The sequence below is a fragment of the Rhamphochromis sp. 'chilingali' genome (assembly GCF_963969265.1).
Source record: "Rhamphochromis sp. 'chilingali' genome assembly, chromosome: 4".
Lineage (NCBI taxonomy): Eukaryota > Metazoa > Chordata > Actinopteri > Cichliformes > Cichlidae > Rhamphochromis > Rhamphochromis sp. 'chilingali'.
Window position 1 is genome coordinate 5,376,774 of NC_137948.1, and position 21,219 is coordinate 5,397,992.

Here is a 21,219-nt window from a genome sequence, read left to right on the forward strand (position 1 = left end):
GTAATCAAGGATTTTTGATTGATTAACACTACTTACAAGAGCGCATTTTGATGTGTTTTGTTTTATTGTTTTGTCTGTGAGCAGTTCTCACGGGTTGCCAAGACCAGAATAAACCCTGTTCTATAACTACATCGTGCGTACGTCAATCCTTGAGGGTGCTACACTGTCCATAGGACAACTATTAGTCGTGCACTGCACAAAGTTGGCCTTTATGGAAGAGTGGCAAGAAGAAAGCCATTGGTAACAGAAAACCATAAGAAGTCCCGTTTGCAGTTTGCCACAAGCCAGGTGGGGGACACAGCAAACATGTGGAAGAAGGTGCTCTGGTCAGATGAGACCAAAATGGAACTTTTTGGCCAAAATGCAAAACGCCATGTGTGGCGGAAAACTAACACTGCACATCACTCTGAACACACCATCCCCACTGTCAAATATGGTGGTGGCAGCATCATGCTCTGGGGCTGCTTCTCTTCAGCAGGGACAGGAAGCTGGTCAGAGTTGATGGGAAGATGGATGGAGCCAAATACAGGGCAATCTTGGAAGAAAACCTCTTGGAGTCTGCAAAAGACTTGAGACTAGGGCGGGGTTCACCTTCCAGCAGGACAACGACCCTAAACATAAAGCCAGGGCAACAATGGAATGGTTTAAAACAAAACATATCCATGTGTTAGAATGGCCCAGTCAAAGTCCAGATCTAAATCCAATCCAGAATCTGTGGCAAGATCTGAAAACTGCTGTTCACAAACACTGCCCATCTAATCTGACTGAGCTGGAGCTGTTTTGCAAAGAAGAATGGGCAAAGATTTCAGTCTGTAGATGTGTAAAGCTGGTAGAGAGATACCCTAAAACAGCGGTCCCCAACCCCCGGGCCTCAGACCGGTACCGGTCCGTGAGTCGTTTGGTACCGGGCCGCGAGAGTTGAGGCTCAGGTGTGAAATGTATAGTTTTCAGGGTTTTTATCAGTTTTCAGCGTTATTTTGTTATCGTTTTTATCGTTTACTCGGTTTTCCTGGGTCTTTTCACGTGTGTTATGAATACATTTTCTTTTTTTCGGTACCGGTACTAGTTTTATTTTGTTGTATTTGTTGTACACCTTAAAGGCCGGTCCATGAAAATATTGTCGGGCATAAACCGGTCCGTGACGCAAAAAAGGTTGGAGACCGCTGCCCTAAAAGACTGGCAGCTGTAATTGCAGCAAAAGGTGGTTCTACAAAGTATTGACTCAGGGGGCTGAATAATTACGCAACTTCACGGTTTGTTGAAGACTGGCCAGTCAGTTGGCTTATCTGAACAGTCACCAGGAGGAACAATGCCACCATTTCTGTGATCTAACATCAAAGAGACCTGCTTTGGTGATAATTTATTTGAATTTCAGGAGTGAAACCACACCTCGATACACACCCTTCCAGCTCTATATATTCTCCCCCACTTCATTCACATCTTATTAGCAAATGGAGATCTACCCTTTTGCCCTTTGATTCCTTCCTCAAACCGCAACCGGCATTTCACAAAATTCAAAGTGTTTTTCAAGTGATGTCAACTCATTATAATGTTTGACAAAAATGCATAATTTTTTTCTTAAGTCAGGAATGCAGTTCCTCTTGGTGCCACTTGAGGCTGGCTGTGTCAGTCCTCAGAGAGACCCATGAACAGCTTAAGGCACTAAAAAGCATTTTCACAGCTTCTGGCATCACTGGATAGTTTCCACTCTGATAACAACTGCATGAACTTTTGAAACCCCATTCTCAGGGATACTCAAGTTAGAGGTATGGCTGCTTTGATTTGTCTGGACGCAGGTAGTTTGATCCGATTGATAACTACAAGGCCTAAAGTCCACTATTTTGAGTCAGTCTTTCAACGCCTCTCTCTGTTTCTCGCAAGAAAAGTTGACCCACACAACAAAGTAAAGCTATTTTTCAGCTACGAGCCGACAGGGACCCCGCCGTAGTAGTCAGAGCTCCCTTTACTACAGTTCGGAGCCGTGGACCTTCAGTAATAGTAATAAATCACACAGCAATAGTACATTCATGTAGTTGTAAAAAGCATGATAATATATTAAGTAATCCAAAGTATTCAGAATACGTTACTGTCATTGAGTAACGTAACGGAATACGTTACAGAATACATTTTGGGGCATGCATTCTGTAATGGAATACATTTTAAAAGTAACCTTCCCAACACTGTATATACAACAATAACCCCAAGGTTCATGCACGAACCCTCAACTAAAAAACAAACAAAACTGTCACTGGAGTTCTGTTTTGGTCAAGTAACTTCGACCTTTTATTGACAAAACGAGTACAGTTAAACAATATTTCTATAAATCATTACTGGAAGACGTCCCACTTTTCATACCACAGTCATAGTTTTATTCTGAAAATACAGACTGTAAAGAATGTTACTTTAGTATTAAAACATCAGTATCTTCCTTCCACCAAAACAGACCAAGTGCCCAATCTGGAACCAGTTCCACCCTACAATAAAAGTTTTTTGTTCTGTTATATTCTGTTCTCAAACTGAAATGTGGCCTGGATCTCACTGTCCTGCACCAACACTGGACAAAGGTCAGCAGAAAAAAGTTATATAGTGTGTAAAGATGCACAGTGCTTTCTTTTTGCCTACAAGAGCAGGCCTAGTCCCAGTGAAGAGAGCGTGCTTTTGTGTTTCCTTGTCTTAACCCTGCCTAAGATGTACATGAAGGAAAGAGGTGGACTGCTCCAACAGTTGCAAGCAAGGATACACAGGTTTATCAGTGATGTTTAAAAGGAGTGTGACTAACTGTATGCAAACAATATCTTTAAAGTTGCTACATACTGCTACAGTGTGAATGGTATTACAGCAAAATATAAAATGAAATGAGAGGACTGGACGCTTCATAAAATGTGCATTAAATTATTTGCAGGTTCTGTATGTTACAAATTGACTGTAAAAATATCATCAAACTGATTATCATTATCAAACAGTGGCCTCATTTTACACACATTTTCATTAAAGGCCTTAATAAAGTTGTCCTTTGTTTACTACATATTCCACCCTTTTCATCTTATTGAATTCATCTCTGTGGCCGGACACTGTAAGACGGGGCACAGACTGCACACAGCTGTTCCTCTGTTGAATCAACAGTGTAAGTAACCCTCCCACAAAAGAAGGTGCATTTGTATTACTTAGATAAACTTTGTGCTTTTTGTCCAACTGTCAACTTTGCATCATTTCAGCAGTGGAGTGAGGACGGTGTTGGTAATGACTCCAGCAGCGAGGATGAGGATCATGATGAGTATCGCCAGGCCGCGCCGTAACACCAGCTGTGACACTGACAGAACATCTCCCACTGTAGTGGTGTTGGTGGTTTGACTCTCTTCTGGTATTTGCATCTCCATCAATACGTGGTCCACCTCGGCGCTCTCACCACTGGATGCAATAGTACTGATTGGGGTCTGGATGAGATTAGAGTCTAGGGTTTGGAAAGAGAAGTATGAATAAGACACTGTAATAATGGGATGTTTCAGCCAGTTTGCCCACTCACCTCTATTTTCCATCTTGATCGTGTCTTTTTCTTCTTTGACGCGGACTCCCGCTCGCACTTCAGCCTGATCAGACACAACAGTTAATGACATGCTTTGATGAATGAAAGTGTGATAAACTGTCAATAGATGCAGGTGCGCACCTCTTCAGCAGCCTTCTTCCAATCGAGTTTGCACAAAAATGTGATGAAAAAGATCGACTGCACGAACACGCAAACCGTAAGGCCTGTCCAAAACCCTACAGCAGAAAAAACAGAAGAAGAAGAGTTTTAATAGTTTTTCTGACAAGCAGGAAGTACATTTAATTTCTGACCGCAGCACGCATTTGTCACAATCCACCTGTAACCTGAAAGACACAACATACACTGGTTATATATAGAGATGTAGATATGTAGATGAATAGCAGCATATGGCATATTATGATACGTCTTTAGCAAAAACTAAGCAAAAAACGCAAAAGCGAGGTGCTTTGCTTGGGATGATGATTGTGGTGTGCATTGAAGTTTGCATGGCCCAACATCTCCTCTTTATTCTTGTCTGTCCAAAGAACATTGTTCCATCAGATGCAATATTGCAAACCTAATCCATGCTGCAATGTTCCTTTTGGACAGAAGAGACTTTCTTCTGTCAAACCTTCATGGACAGCAACAAATGCTTCCCCAAAGTCACTGCTGATGTCTTTCCTCCCTGGCATTATTATAACATACTCGACTAGAAAACTACCAAAATGTCTGGTTTTATTTAATGAATATAATAAAATTAATTGTTATTATATAAAATTAGGGATAAATAAAGTACGACATATCTTATTTTCTCTTGTCTTGAATATGTAATATCAATCCAATGCTATGAAGGAAAACAAAGGAGCTTGGAATGCCACCCTCACTCAGTCCTCACCTACAACCCCCATTTTGGCTGCAAACATCAGAGACACACCAGTGGGTAAGCCAATAAAGTAGTACCCGATCAGGTTACACAGAGCACCAACCGACTGCTTTCCTACACCTCTGACAACTCCTCCAGTCACAGCCTGTAAACACAAACACAGATTTCTCTGAATCACATTTTATATTTGACAGTATTAGCCTGAAATGTCGATCACTGCTGTAAAATCATTTCTTACCGAAATCGCATCACCAAGATGCAAGAAACTAATTATCAACATGAGGTCAGAAACCCTCTGCAAAATATCGCTAAAAACAGTGTGCAGTTTCAGCTTCAGTACATTTGTCTGTACATTCACAAATATTGTCAAACATCAAGAACATATGAAACTTAATGAAAACAAGACCTTTAATACAATGGGACACATGAACAATGAATTTATTTGATTATAGCACTCACATAGGCTTGTTTTAGTTAACTGAAACTAGATAACAAGGGCAACATGTCTCTGAGACAAAGGTATAAATGATTATCTTGAATAATACATGTAATTAAAGAAGCAATAAATAAGAGAGGAACTCTTCCTGGAATCAAGGTTAAAGGTCAAAGATACTTACGGCTCTGATGTGAAAATGTATCCGATGACATCCTTTGAGACGCCAAAAATAATACTAACAAAGCATGCAATTATGACTGCAATGAGAAAAACCATTTAAATATTAAAATCACAGGAAAAACAGAAAAACAAGGAACACAAAAGGTGGCCAACTTTACAGTTTATATACAGTTGTGGTGAAAAATGTACTGTAATTTCATTATTCTTCTTTTTCCAAAGTAGAACGATTGTACAGCATTCACGTTTAACAACAAAAACAAGTTCAAAAACAAGGCACAAGTTGAATTTATGTTAACACTTTAGAACCTAAACCATGATATAACTGCCAGAAATCTTTCATTTTTTGATAATGGACTGTTTGTTGAACCTTTAGACAAAATATATATCAAATTTTAATCAGCATATATGAGGTTTAACTTGAATCACATTCGCTACATGAGCGATATTTTTGCAATTTAGTCATTAAAATGTGTCATGCAATTTAAATCATTTGGGGGTGGGGGTGGGGGTGGGGTGGGGTGGGGGGAGTCACGCTGATGATCACAAAAAGGCATGTATCAAATACGATACGCTGGGATTTAAAGGGTTCAAGTTTAACTGCAGGCTCAAAATTACATGAAGTATACGTAGTCCACAAATTTATTGCAGCTTATTCAACATGTGTTCTAATGCATATCAACTACATACTATTTTGCCCAGGGTCGGGTAAACAAACTGGTCCATAATAGGCAAAAGGTCACTGGTTCAATTTCAACTGGAGACAAATCCCCTTTGGGACTGTGTCAGGATGGGTATCCGGCATAAAACTGACCAGATCAATCATGCAAAGCTACCCCCTGTGGTGACCCCTTATGTTGACGGAACAGCCATGGACCCTGTATGGGTTGTGGAGGTACTCGAGCTTCCTCCCAGACCAAAGAAATGCATGTTAGGTTAGTTAATGGCTCTAATGTCACTGTATACATGAATATGAATGGTTGTCTATCTCTGAGTTGGCCCTGTGATGGACTTGGCACCGAGAGTCCACCATTAATCTACCATTAATTGGCTACGCTGTTGGAAGGTGGCTGGATGGATGAATAGTTCATTTATATTTTATGAAATGTATTCTACTTCATATTCTTATGTCATGAAGCTCAGCATGAAATAAAACTAATCCTGCTACTGCTCAGTTAGCAGTATTTTTACTTTTTTCTGTTCATTTAACACAGAAAATAATACTTAGTGTGTTGGTTCTTACATGCACAGATGATGGGGACTTTGCACGACAGCTTGGCCTGCTCGATGTTTCCTGCACCAAGTGCATTCCCAACCCGTACGCTGGCAGCACTAGCAAACCCTAATGGAATCTGTGGGAAAATCCATGTGTAATTCCAAAATGTAATGCCAGGTCAACATATAAGCAAAAGTCAAAAGGTTCACTGGAGTTACCATGTATGCAGTAACAGTCAATTCGTAGGATATCAAGTGAGCTCCCAACTCGGCCTCACTGATCACACCAGCCAGGAATCCTCCCACTTCAACCACCCACCACTCCAGACAGAGCATGAGCATGCTGGGGACAGCCAGCTGGGCAAAGGGTCCCCACTCCTGGAGACAGTCGAGGGACCAACCTGTGTGGGTCAGAGTGACTCTATATGTCATCTTTCAAACTATTGGTTTAAATTATGATTTAATTATGGGCCTCGGATCAACAATTACTAATGAGGAATTTGCATAAATCCGACATTACTATTAAACAATATTTAAATCCCACACATTTTAACTATTACAGAGATGTCTTGAAGTTTATTGGAACCGCAGTGTTAAAGAATAACCTCTCCTCCACACTGCACTCCACAGTTATAGAGTATGACTATTTTTGTCAAACATTAAACTCTTGAGTATTTATAATGGAAAACTTCAGGTATGAAAGGCCAAAAGCTAAATGATGCAACATGATGAAATTATTGGACAGAATTGGAAATAAGGCGAACGACACAGCAAAATCAAAACATTTCAGCAAGTTCAGGATCCCCGTAGAAGTAAAATGACTGACCTGCCCATGTGGCCTTATGCAGACCTCTCAAGTACATGTAAATGAATAAGACCGATGCCAACAAATACTGGGAGATGGCACTGGCTGCTGCTGATCCACTAGAAGATAAAAACATTAGAGATTAAAAGAAGGAAAAAAAATGAACAATTAAAGCTCCATATTTACAGGTGACAATTCAAGCACCCTAAGATAGGCTTCAGCCCCCTGTAACCCTGTAAAAAGACAAGTGAAAGAGGATGGATGGATGGGTTTCGAATTTGCTGTCAGTTCATTATTCCTTTGAGGTTTTTGAGAAACAATTTATATTCATGTTCTACATTTTGTTATATATTTTTTTCAATAGTGCCGCTTTGTATTTCCTTGTGCTTATGGGTTTTATAGTCTTCCGAAGCCTGGTATTGATTTCTTATTAGATATATGTTGTTTGCTTCAAATTAAGCACTTTAAACTAAAACCACTATCAATGTGTATGCCTGTTACATCTAACCCTTCTTTCCTTCCATCATGTGCAGACAGAGCTTTCAACGTGTGGCATGAACTGGGAATTCATAAATTAAAAGACGTGTAATCAAACGATACCTTCATGTCATTTCAACAATTAAAAGATAGATTTGGAATACTGTGCAGCCATTTTTTAAGATATCTTCAACTACGAAATTATATCCGCACACATCTGCCACAGTTTGAAAGCATGTTGTCTGATACCTTGACACTGACACTAAAAATATTACTGTGCTCAAGCTCATGATGTTATGGTCCTGAATCGGTGACCCAGTGTTTTGTGTATTATTGGTGTTATTCTATGATTTCATCTTTGTATATGACTTCTAGCCTTCTGAGTTCTGTTTTTGTATTTTAGTTTTGAGGGTTTTTTTCTGGTGCCTCTGTGTCTAGTTCTTAGGTTTAGTTCTGTGCCCAGTCTGTTTCCTGTTTTACTTTGACGGTCAGTGTATTCTCGTCTTTCAAGTGCACAAGGATCAAATGCAGGACACTTGATCCTTGTGTCCTGCATTTGGGTCTGCAAATTTACCAACACACCATAAAACCTGTGGTAATTCACCTAAATTCACTGGATCATGAATTTAGATAAAGAATTTAAAACACATATAGTTTTCACTGTCTGAATTGAGGTTACATTCAACCAATGATGTCACAGGAATGATGGAGGAAAACTTACGCAACACCCAAATCCAGCTGATGGATGAGGACGTAGTTGAATATTGCGTTAAAAACATTTCCGATTGCTCCAGTTATAACTTGAGGCCATATAATTCCCTGTACACCAAAGCACAAAATACAAATAATATTCATGTTAATGTTTTAAAAGCACAACCAGTTATTAAAGTAATGTAGGCCATATGCATGCTTCAAAAGCACTGCACCTGATTTTGAAGATACCTCCCCTGCAGATGGTACATGAAAGCAGCCTGAAGAAAGCAAACATTAAATTATAAGAGACTCGTTGACAGAAGTGAAGAACAAATTTGAGCACATGATCGGATCTTAGGTTAATCAGCACGCTAACACTTTTCAATGAAAACAATGAACATGTCAAATAATTAGTAATAAATCAAAGAAATAAAATTTATCACAGATTCTATACATTGATACACCTCCACTGCAAGTTATTAACCCTCATCCACTTTGTCTGATAGTTTATGCCTCAAAGTTCAACCAAGAATAAATGAGAGGGGGGCATCAAAGTTAGAGATTGAGCAGTATTGTTGAACAATGTAAATCTCCTTAGAAACGAATACCAAGTCAAACATGATAAATGGTGAATGCACTGATTCTTATAAAGTGCTTTTCTAATCTCTCAGAGCACTCAAAGTGCTTTTTACAACACGTCTCATTCACCCATCCAATCCTTAACCTCTTAAGCACCAACGCCCATAGATCTGGGGACAAAAGGGAGGAGATCACATTTAGGGTTAGGTGAGCATGCCTAAGTGCTTTTTATCTAACATTCACACTCCAATGGATTCATTGGAGAGTAACTTGGGGTTACTATTTTGCTGAAGGACATTTGGCATGCAGACTGGAGCAGCTAAGGGGTCAAACTACCAACCCTAACCCTTAGTAGATGACTTTCTCTACCACCCCGTGTGCTGAGGTGTGACCGATGCTCTCTGGACCTTAAATAGCACTGCATCTGTTGTTAAGACCCTCAGTTCTGGATATCAACCTGCCTTTTGTTTAAATATTGAACACCTTCCAAATCTGCATCAAATCCTGTCAAACTCACCGGCAGAGCGGGCATGAAGATCTTCACATAGAGCTGGGAGAGGCTTCATGTGGAAATGAAAAAAACAAAGTAAGCCTGTGAAACTGATGATGGTGACATTTGACTGCACATAAATTAAGGTTACATACCATTTTGCTTGTTCTTTTACTTCATTCTGCTCATTACTGTTTCATGCTGTGTTACACAATGGTGACTTTAATGCGTTATGCTGTAAAATAAGCCCACCAATGATGGTGCTTCCTTTTTATACTTATTGGGTCCAACTAATCCCAAATAGTTTAGACAAACTGAAAATGCATCTCAGGTCTCAGGATGTTAATTATCTTTTTAAAAGTTTTTGGCAGCTTTATCCAAAAGTCGAGGCACAGTAACAATGTGACAAACAAACAAACACAGCACGTAGTTTAAGTAGTGTTGGGTTGTAAACCTGTACAAGGATCTACTGAATTATTTCTCACAGGTCAGAAATGTGTGCAGTAAGAACCAGCACACATTTCCATGCATTTCCACTGCTGAGTTAACAGCTGGTTTCTGCTGCTACAGGTGGTCAAACTATGAGGTTTGGTATAATGTGCTTTTCGATTACTGCATTACAGTGACGCCCCGTTTATCTCGAGTTACGTTCTAAAAATATGTTGTTTTTAGGCTGTAAAACCCGTCACTACACCCGAAAGACAAAACGCCAAAACACAGACTTAACAATGTGGTGTATGCTGTACAGTGCAGCGAGGAATGCCCGGACCTCTACATTGGAGAGACCAAACAGCCACTTCACAAGCACATGGCCCAACATAGAAGAGCCACCTCCACAGGACAAGACTCAGCAGTCCATCTGCATCTTAAACATTAATGAATCAATGGTACGGAAGTAGAGGAAGCAAGAACAATGAGTTGAGTAAAGTTTAACTCATCTGACTGTTTTGTTTTGCCTAATGCCTCATGGTCTGAAAAATACGGTAACTTCTACCTTCCTTTAGCATGTCCAGAAGTTCATCATTTGTGAGATGGTTAGCATCTTTCTCTGTATCTTGGGTGCTACCGCAGGTGCCTTTGACGGTGCAAAACGTTTCGTCGACATTGTTGTTTTTGTTGGGGAGAAAACTTACAAACATACAGTACAGCACTTCAGAGTCACACTGCTAGTGATCGAAGATTTATGTAAATTTGACAAGCTGAATGCATTCTGTACTGTACAGGAGACACGGCACGGAGGAGATCGATTGACAATGGACAGCCGATCATGGACACAATGCACTGTGAAAACAGAAAAACAAAAACAAAAAAACATGCAAAATTGCACAAAAAAAATCCGCGAAACAGCGGAAGGTGAACCGCAGTATAGCGAGGGACCACTGTATTTTTTGCACAAACTAACAGTGCTTGGCATTTTGCATAATTTGTGTTTCTTTAAGAGTGAGACAGACACATGCTCAGCAGTGTCACAACATCCACGCGTCTGTTATTGCTGGTTAATAACAGCTCACCTGGCGACCTCTGGACTCTGTTTGAGAGCAAGTAGGAGAGGCTCAGTGTTGATGAGGATGGCCCAACAAGGGAAACAGGCCAGCAGCAGAATCAGAACTCCCCTCTGGAGAATCACACCCACACGCTTCAAGTTACCGCTCCCATACGTCTGCGTGAAACAGGTAGACAGACGCTCGGGTGAGAAAAGTTGGAAAACACAGAATCCCACCAAAGAACAAGGGTATGACTGATCATAGAAAAATAACTCCACACAAAAGCTCAGTGTTGAGATGTTTAAAAGGGCATTCCAGGAGAACCTGGGAACCCAGCTGTGCTGCTTGTGTTTGTCTTGGTTACACAAATAAAGTGAAAGCTCTGGTGAGGACCCTACCTGAGATATGAGGGTATCACAAGTTAACGACAAACCGGTGCCAATGGAAATACCAGTGACGTTAACTACCTGCAAACGAAACACAACATGCATAAAGTGGGGTAAAAAATGATGCATATTTACAGTTCAACAACAAAGGCACTGAAATGTCTGCTCACCGCAATTGATAATGCTACAGCTGCAAGTTCAGTTTTCCCCAGGTGACCACAGAACACCGTGCTGACAAAACCGATCATGAAAATCATGAACTGGGAAATGACCTGAAGCACAGAAGAGGAGATACTGACTCTGTGTTGTATTTAGAAATACATTTAAAGGAAAAATAAATAAGTAATGAATATGGTTAAAACATTTAGTAACTTAAGGATGTTAAACATATAGCAAATATCTAAAATAGATGGATACTTCCCACAAGGGAAATTTCTGTGTTACAGCAGCACGATAAAGAGTAAAAATAGTAAAAACATAAGCAACTGTATGTTTTGGGGGCTTAAAGAAAACATGGAGGAATTTGATATGTAATCCAAATAATGCATAAAAACATAGTAACTTAATTTAAAATTAAATGATTGTAATACTAAACAGATATACACAGTACAGTCCTACAGTGCTTGAGGTCCATTCAGAAACAGGACTTCATAATAACATAAATAACATTTAATGTATTTATTAATAAGACACTAAACCAGGGTCCAGGTCCCACGTTTTTTTTTTTTTTTTAACTCTTTATTTTGTACTTTTTCCTTTGTATTACATACGGACAAGACAATAATAATAATAACACAACAACAAATACACAAAAAAAAAAAAAAAAAAAAAAACCACGAGAGGTCCCGCCCTATAAGGCTGACTGAGACTTATAAATTATCCATTATCCAGGTCCCACGTTTAAATCAAATTACAGTTTATTGACACATGGTGCATCTTCTGTAGTAAATCCGTTCTTCCTGTCAGTAACAACAGACAGAGAGTGTGACAAACTTCAAATGAGCTTCAAATTTACACACAGTCTTACCACTGGTCCCACCAGTTTGGAAAGTTGCACAAGCTCATTGCGGTAAACTGACGGAATAAACCGAGGGACACATATGTGGCAACAGCCTCGGGAGCTCTGTGCGCAAGCAGCCGCTGCACTTTCCTTTAAATCCTCTTTCACTGCCTCGGTGCATTTTCCTGTTTTTTCCCCAGAAGAGTCCATAATTGAACAAATACAGATCCTCTTCACAAACAGCTCTGGGTGATTTCTGTCACTCAGGCAGAAGAAAATGTTGTTGGTTTGATAACCAGCGCAGGAGTCTGAGGAGGGGCCAGACACATACTGTCCTCCTCACCTTACAGCCAACCAACTCTTGACTCTGTTTAGGTGTGATTTCTGCTATTGCAAAATACTCAATACACTTGTACAAATAAAGCATTCACTTACAGTTGATCATTAAAATGACAGTTAAAAGATGCTGGTGATATTCCTTAGTAAATGGTAAATGGCCTGTATTTGTATAGCGCTTTTACTAGTCCCCCCTAGGGACCCCAAAGCACTTTACACACCCAGTCATCCACTCTCACATTCACACACTGGTGGAGGCAGCTACAGTTGTAGCCACAGCTGCCCTGGGACAGACTGACAGAAGCGAGGCTGCCATATCGCACCATCGGCCCTTCTGGCCCACACCAGTAGGCGGTAGGTGAAGCGTCTTGCCCAAGGACACAACGACCGAGACTGTCTGAGCCGGGGCTCGAACCGGCAACCTTCCGATTACAAGGCGAACTCCCAACTCTTGAGGCACGATTGTCCCCTAATCCAATCGAGTAAAGGCTCTAATCCTTCTGGAAAGTAGCACTTTCCAGAAGGATTAGAGCCTTTCCTCGATTGCACTGGGTCCTTCCACCTGCAAATAAAACAGGGTCCAATGAAACAGAGTGAGACTGGATGAGGTTGTAACTAAAGTAACTAAAGGTAGCAAAGGATGATTTATTTACAGAACATAATTAAGGTGAATGTGTATGTCAGCAAGTCAGTAGTGTAAAACGTGCATGAGCATGTGACAAGGTCAGTAAGAATCAAAAACACATGTTGTAGCTGAGCCAGTGTAGTCTAGGAAGCTGGTGTCCAAACCAAACAATAGCAGTGAGGAAAAGATAACCAGAGAGCAAGGGAAGGATCTGCTGCAGGAAAGAGGGAGCTTTTATAGTTAAACTCACTGGGCTTAGCTGTACCTCAAGCAGCAAGCTTCTTTAATCAGCTCCTGCAGAACGAAGCACAGCACAAAAAACAAAACAGAGACACCCATCACCTGGGGTCATCAAAATATGCAGCGCTCAGATACCAGAATACATCTTTATTAAGTTTCACTGTGAAAAAATGACTCAAAATTTCATAAAAAAAGTCTGTTCCACTTGACAGAGTATTGCAGATATTCAAATATGATGCAGTGAAATGAAAACAAAGCTGAAAAATGGCTCTTCTTTTAAATGTCATGTAAATAAAAGCGCTGGATACTGACAACAATATAAATCTCTAAACAATATTTCCCACAAATATTTGAAGACTTTTATGCAACAGACCTCAAATGGCTTGAAAATGCAAATGATTAGAGGTAATTTGTCTGGCCCTGAATACGTAACAGTCTGCTCGTTGCATCACAAAACAGTTACTTTTTAACAGAGAAAAGAAACACTGTCATCCCAGACTTGAACTGAAGATGAGAAATAAATAAACAGCTGAAAACGACTGAACCAAGATGGGGCTGAGTGGGACAGAAGTCATTACCACAGGTAGCTCAGTGATGAGCTCTGTGCTTGTCTCTGAGATGAGACTGATGACTTACAGTGAGCTCTGAGTGACTTCAAAGAGACGACTTTTTGACGTTTGCTTCAATAAGATTCTTATTTATGTATTTATTTTACAGTGGAGCTGTTTAATCATACATAAATACACACATTCACACTTAAAGCTGCCCAGTATGACCAGAAGACAGTGATTCATAAATTATCAAGTGACTGCTTCAATGCTTTGCAGACTCTTTATTGTTACATTATTATGAATCAGGACAATACTTTTACACAGCAACTTCCTCAGAGGGTTTCAGTTACCTGGACATTTAAATTCAGTAGAATCACCAGCATAAAAATATAAAACCAAAATTTTTACATTTGATTCTGGAGAAGTGGAGACGAACAGGTGAGCATCAGGGAGCAGGGTCAGGTCATTGATGGGAAACTGAGTCAGTCTGAGGGTAAGTGTTACCATGGTAACAACCCCTTGTTGTGAGAATGTCACACACTAGAGGAGCAGTTTATTAGGAACACCTGTACACCCGTTTGATTGTGATTGTACAAAGACATGCAGATATGGTCTTATTTACCATAAATGATTGTCAAACGTAATTAGACAGACAGGGCAAAATTTAATTAAATCCTTAATCTTCTTTGGTACTTCTGATTTAGCTTTTAGGCAGACAAATCAGTTTCTATGCTTAATGCTACAACAAAAATACCCCACAGTTCACAAAAAAATCCTACTAGAGACATGATTTTATCAATTTCAGAATCCTCCCATATGGAACAGATATATAGATATACAGATATATACAGTGGTCGCCCCATGATCGGAAGGTCGGCGGTTCGAATCCACTTAACGGCTACCCTGAGGTACCCCTGAGCAAGGTACCGTCCCTACACACTGCTCCCCGGGCGCCTGCTTAGTGGGCTGCCCACTGCTTCACTGAGTGAATGGGTCAAATGCAGAGAAAAAACAAGTAATTTCCCCATGGGGATCAATAAAGTATCCATTATTATTATTATTATTATTATTATCATTATATAAATCTTATAAAGTTTGTATCTGTCTTGTGTGAAACTTGTATGAAAAGCATATAAGAGTGAAAACAGATATAAGATCCCTTGAAAAATTATATAATGAAACTTGTATGTTTTGGATACTTCCTAAAACAATGTATGAAAGTAATGAGAAAGTGGCCACTTTCATGAGTAATCACATATAAGTTTCTTGTTCTTGAGTCACAGCATTCATGACATTTTCAGAAAATGTTACCTCTGACCTTGAGATCAAAGTCACTGAAATTCAAACTCATCCAAGAATTTTAGTAGCTGCACCGAAGCTATCAATTTGAAAAACTTTAAACCAACCTGAGCCGCTGAGTTGTGGCATCATGTGACATCACAGTCATATTTTTATTCTGAAAATACAGACTGTAAAGAATGTTACCTTTGCATCAACAAATCTGTAAAGTCTTCAGTAACCCAACCTGAGCTGCTGAAATATGGCATCTTAAATATCACATTCCTTCCACCAAAACAGACCAAGTGCCCAATCTGGAACCAGTTGCACCTTACAATAACCACCAATGAGTCACAAATGTAGCCTGGGATTCTGTCCTTGATTTCTTTGCATTTTACCATAATTTTTTTTACTGTTATAGTCTGTTCTCAAACTGAAATGTGACCTGGATCTCATCAGACACCATGGTCCTGCACCAACACTGGAAAAAGCTCAAGAGAAAAAAGTTTTATAATGTATAAAGATGCACAGCGCCTTCTTTTTGCTTCAAGAGCAGGTCTAGTCCCAGTGAACAGAGTGTGCCTGAAGACATCTGCTTTCTCATACTTCTGTTTTGTATCTCCTTGTTTTCACTGTCTTTATACAGGATTGTTGATAAAATGTACATTAAGTTCTATGAGTCACAAAGATCAACTGTCATCAAACTGATTATCATTATCAAACAGTGGCCTCATTTTACACACATTTTCATTAAAGGCCTTAATAAAGCTGTCCTTTGTTTACTACATATTCCGCCTTTTTCATCTTATTGAATTCATCTCTGTGGCCGGACAGTGTAAGACGGGGCACAGACTGCACACAGCTGTTCCTCTGTTGAATCAACAGTGTAAGTAACTCTCCCACAAAAGAAGGTGCATTTTTATTACTTAGATAAACTTTGTGCTCCAACTCATGACTCTATTTAAGGGTGATTTTTGCTGTGAGGATTATTCATGTTAATTTAAAAAAAAAAAATCATTATTACAAGTAGCTGATGAGCCACAGCTTCCTTGGGGATTTTACAAATCAATGGCCTGTAATTCTTTAACACAGTGAAATTTAGGGAGTTTTTTTTAACAGGCTGTATTTAATTGATCTGGTATGCAACCTGATGAAAGTCATTGATTGATAGCAGAAGTTAGGTGAAGATGGAAGACTCACAATGAGAAATTTGGGAGTAATACTGGCCTTAAGGCAGGAAGTAGTATAGGAGATATGTAATGGAAAACTCGATAAAGCTCAGATACCAGATTAGCTGAGAATCTTGGACCGGTTGTCAGGATCCAGGTTTGCTGTGTGACCTAATAAAAGTGATCTTAACAGCAAAAAACCCCAAATTATGTATATATATAATTTTTTTTCAATCAGCAGAAGACACAGTAAGAAACCCAGACTAGATTAAGGTTATTTAAGATTAAGGTTAATTATTGAAGGTGTTAACAGGAAGCTTGGACTGTGCATATTATTGATAATCGAGTCAGAGAAGATGAATGTTCTGAGTTGCTTGAATGTATTGCCGCTTCATGTGAAGCTAGTTCAGCATTTTATCATTTTTATTCATAATTGTTGATTTAATTGGAGGGATTGAAACTGGAACAAATCTGGATTTTAAAGCTATGTTTTCTGAGAGCTAATATACTCAGCTCACAAGAAAAGTATTTATACTCTAAATTTACACATTTTTCTTTTGCACATGAAATTTTTTTTAGTTTTTGTTTTTTTGCCCAGTTGACCGTTAAAATGAAAGTTAAAAACTGATGCCTCAGTGCTAGAGTGGTTCATGTGCTTTCTTTTTTGGTTTTTTTTTAGCACACAGAGCTTAGATATTAAAATGTATCTGTATTAAGTTACATTGTGACAGCATGACTCCAAGCACCATATGTACATATGTTTATCCTTATCAGGGTTCCTGCTGGGAGGGCTGGATCCTAGCTCAGCTACCATATGGCGAGAGGCAGGGTTCACCCTGGACAGGTTGCCAATCTGATGTAGGGCTAACACACCGACAGGAAACCATTCACTGCTTAATCATCAATTGACCTAACCCCACTAACAGCATGTCTTTAGACTGTGGGAGGAAACTGGGCAGAACCTGCACCAACATGGGGAGAACATGTGAACTCCACACAGAAAACCTGTGGCCAGAGGGTGGAGCCAAACTCAGGACCTTCTTGTGAGGCAACAGTGCTAACCACCATTCCACCATGTGGCCCAAAAGATGACAACAGAGAATAAAAACTATTTGTACTGAAAGTGCTGAATACTGACAAAAAAATGTGCAGGTTTAAACAATATTTCCAATAAACGTTATGTTATGTTATGTAACAGGTGTCAAATGACTCAAAAAAGGAAATCTGGCCCTGAACACAGTCTGCTGGCGGTATCACAAAGAAGTTACTTTTTAACTGTGATCATGCAGAGAAAAGAAACAATGTCATCCTGGACTTGAACTGACACTCATAAATCACTAAACAGCTGAAAACATCTGAACCACGAGAGGGCTGAGTGGGACATCAGTCATTTCTACAAAATTCTCCCTGTTTGCAGAGGAGCTGTTTCATTACATATAAATACACACAGTCACACTTAACAGCTGCTGAGAATAAGCAGAAGTTTGTGATTGTTGGATCATCAAGGGAAAGAGGACCCACTTTCCACTGGGGACAAAGAGGGAACCTCGGTCCACTCCTGACCATGATGGAGTATTCTTCATCTCTGTTACTTCACCACTAGTTTTCTTTTTCTTTTTTTTTTGCCTGTCCCATTTGGTTCTTTAGCCGTCAGAATTGTTGTCTGAAGACCAACAAGGATACCCAATGGATTTATTTTGCCAAATGGATCAACGTGGCATTGCCGTATTGGTCCATTTGATCGACCTTTGTTTTTATTATTTAAACTTTATTATTTAAGCGCGCTTGTATTCAAATGGTTTCCACATGTAATGGTCTGCAAGAGGATGTAGAGAGCCATAGCCCCGTCCCCCAGGGCATGAAGGAGGCATGGAGGAGATCCAGGCCCCAGACATCCAGAGGCCCCAGAGTGCGAGAGCCCAAGGAGGACCACCGGAGGGGCATCCGTGCCACCTTCATGGGAAGGGCTGAGGATCCCCAGACAAGGCGTCACCCAGTAGCCACCGAGCAGAAGCTAGAGGGGGCTGCACCGGCATGCCCGCCGGCTCTGCCGGCAGCCAGCTGTGCCAGAGTGAACCAAGCCGCAGGCCCAGAGGCCAGAGGCCTGAGGGCCCCCCGCACCACTAGTTTTCTTGATCATGTCTATGGTCCAGCTTCATCAGATGCAGCGTGATACAGAGTATAAATCACACTATTCACGGATTTTGCTCCCAGTTCTTTCTCCTAGATTTCTCCCCTTTTGTGAATGAAAATAAAAAACACTTACAGTAAAAACTGCATTGTGCATTCAAACTCTGTCTCTTCTTCCGGACGGATGTGACCATGTTATCTTCTAATACAGTGGCTTGCAAAAGTATTCGCCCCCCTTGAACTTTCCCACATTTTGTCACATTACAGCCACAAACATGAATCAATTTTATTGGAATTCCACGTGAAAGACCAACACAAAGTGGTGCACACGTGAGAAGTGGAACGAAAATCATACATGATTCCAAACATTTTTTACAAATAAATAACTGAAAAGCGGGGTGTGCGTAATTATTTGCCCTAAAGGACTATTTAGCACCTCCTGGATGTCAGCTCACGAGGTTTGTGTGTTTTATTTTCTGTAATCAAGGATTTTTGATTGATTAACACTACTTACAAGAGCGCATTTTGATGTGTTTTGTTTTATTGTTTTGTCCGTGAGCAGTTCTCACGGGTTGCCAAGACCAGAATAAACCCTGTTCTATAACTACATCGTGCGTACGTCAATCCTTGAGGGTGCTACACTGTCCATAGGACAACTATTAGTCGTGCACTGCACAAAGTTGGCCTTTATGGAAGAGTGGCAAGAAGAAAGCCATTGGTAACAGAAAACCATAAGAAGTCCCGTTTGCAGTTTGCCACAAGCCAGGTGGGGGACACAGCAAACATGTGGAAGAAGGTGCTCTGGTCAGATGAGACCAAAATGGAACTTTTTGGCCAAAATGCAAAACGCCATGTGTGGCGGAAAACTAACACTGCACATCACTCTGAACACACCATCCCCACTGTCAAATATGGTGGTGGCAGCATCATGCTCTGGGGGTGCTTCTCTTCAGCAGGGACAGGAAGCTGGTCAGAGTTGATGGGAAGATGGATGGAGCCAAATACAGGGCAATCTTGGAAGAAAACCTCTTGGAGTCTGCAAAAGACTTGAGACTAGGGCGGGGTTCACCTTCCAGCAGGACAACGACCCTAAACATAAAGCCAGGGCAACAATGGAATGGTTTAAAACAAAACATATCCATGTGTTAGAATGGCCCAGTCAAAGTCCAGATCTAAATCCAATCCAGAATCTGTGGCAAGATCTGAAAACTGCTGTTCACAAACACTGCCCATCTAATCTGACTGAGCTGGAGCTGTTTTGCAAAGAAGAATGGGCAAAGATTTCAGTCTGTAGATGTGCAAAGCTGGTAGAGAGATACCCTAAAACAGCGGTCCCCAACCCCCGGGCCTCAGACCGGTACCGGTCCGTGAGTCGTTTGGTACCGGGCCGCGAGAGTTGAGGCTCAGGTGTGAAATGTATAGTTTTCAGGGTTTTTATCAGTTTTCAGCGTTATTTTGTTATCGTTTTTATCGTTTACTCGGTTTTCCTGGGTCTTTTCACGTGTGTTATGAATACATTTTCTTTTTTTCGGTACCGGTACTAGTTTTATTTTGTTGTATTTGTTGTACACCTTAAAGGCCGGTCCATGAAAATATTGTCGGGCATAAACCGGTCCGTGACGCAAAAAAGGTTGGAGACCGCTGCCCTAAAAGACTGGCAGCTGTAATTGCAGCAAAAGGTGGTTCTACAAAGTATTGACTCAGGGGGCTGAATAATTACGCAACTTCACGGTTTGTTGAAGACTGGCCAGTCAGTTGGCTTATCTGAACAGTCACCAGGAGGAACAATGCCACCATTTCTGTGATCTAACATCAAAGAGACCTGCTTTGGTGATAATTTATTTGAATTTCAGGAGTGAAACCACACCTCGATACACACCCTTCCAGCTCTATATATTCTCCCCCACTTCATTCACATCTTATTAGCAAATGGAGATCTACCCTTTTGCCCTTTGATTCCTTCCTCAAACCGCAACCGGCATTTCACAAAATTCAAAGTGTTTTTCAAGTGATGTCAACTCATTATAATGTTTGACAAAAATGCATAATTTTTTTCTTAAGTCAGGAATGCAGTTCCTCTTGGTGCCACTTGAGGCTGGCTGTGTCAGTCCTCAGAGAGACCCATGAACAGCTTAAGGCACTAAAAAGCATTTTCACAGCTTCTGGCATCACTGGATAGTTTCCACTCTGATAACAACTGCATGAACTTTTGAAACCCCATTCTCAGGGATACTCAAGTTAGAGGTATGGCTGCTTTGATTTGTCTGGACGCAGGTAGTTTGATCCGATTGATAACTACAAGGCCTAAAGTCCACTATTTTGAGTCAGTCTTTCAACGCCTCTCTCTGTTTCTCGCAAGAAAAGTTGACCCACACAACAAAGTAAAGCTATTTTTCAGCTACGAGCCGACAGGGACCCCGCCGTAGTAGTCAGAGCTCCCTTTACTACAGTTCGGAGCCGTGGACCTTCAGTAATAGTAATAAATCACACAGCAATAGTACATTCATGTAGTTGTAAAAAGCATGATAATATATTAAGTAATCCAAAGTATTCAGAATACGTTACTGTCATTGAGTAACGTAACGGAATACGTTACAGAATACATTTTGGGGCATGCATTCTGTAATGGAATACATTTTAAAAGTAACCTTCCCAACACTGTATATACAACAATAACCCCAAGGTTCATGCACGAACCCTCAACTAAAAAACAAACAAAACTGTCACTGGAGTTCTGTTTTG

At 40.4% G+C, this 21,219-nt stretch overlaps 2 protein-coding genes across 2 annotated transcripts in view; both read right to left on the reverse strand.

Moving 5' to 3' along the window:
* Positions 1-12,358, reverse strand: part of LOC308395148 (multidrug and toxin extrusion protein 1-like) — a gene marked incomplete at both ends in the record, with an annotated part of 51,497 nt that extends 39,139 nt beyond the window's left edge. The window contains one exon of the mRNA XM_080879847.1: positions 12,176-12,358. Within this exon, the coding sequence (XP_080735973.1) occupies positions 12,176-12,358 (183 nt within the window). The remainder of the gene's footprint in view (positions 1-12,175) is intronic.
* On the reverse strand, positions 2,265-11,420 carry LOC308395149 (multidrug and toxin extrusion protein 1-like). The gene is made up of 15 exons (XM_080879848.1): positions 11,319-11,420; positions 11,161-11,229; positions 10,790-10,938; positions 9,306-9,348; positions 8,443-8,487; positions 8,238-8,335; positions 7,061-7,158; positions 6,454-6,635; positions 6,263-6,371; positions 5,024-5,099; positions 4,645-4,714; positions 4,419-4,551; positions 3,665-3,759; positions 3,524-3,587; positions 2,265-3,451 (listed from the first exon to the last, which is right to left on the reverse strand). Exons 1-15 carry the CDS (start codon positions 11,403-11,405, stop codon positions 3,207-3,209), a joined length of 1,563 nt encoding a protein of 520 aa, XP_080735974.1. The 5' UTR covers positions 11,406-11,420; the 3' UTR covers positions 2,265-3,206.
* Positions 12,359-21,219: the final 8,861 nt, after the last annotated feature.

Coding starts and splice junctions, on each gene's coding strand:
- LOC308395149 (XM_080879848.1), bottom strand. CDS start 11,405: ATGATTTTCATGATCGGTTTTGTCAGCACGGTGTTCTGTGGTCACCTG. Junction 8,488..9,305: donor TCTTCATGCCCGCTCTGCCG/GTGAGTTTGACA, acceptor TGCTTTCTTCAG/GCTGCTTTCATGTACCATCT. Junction 4,552..4,644: donor ATCTTGGTGATGCGATTTCG/GTAAGAAATGAT, acceptor TTGTGTTTACAG/GCTGTGACTGGAGGAGTTGT.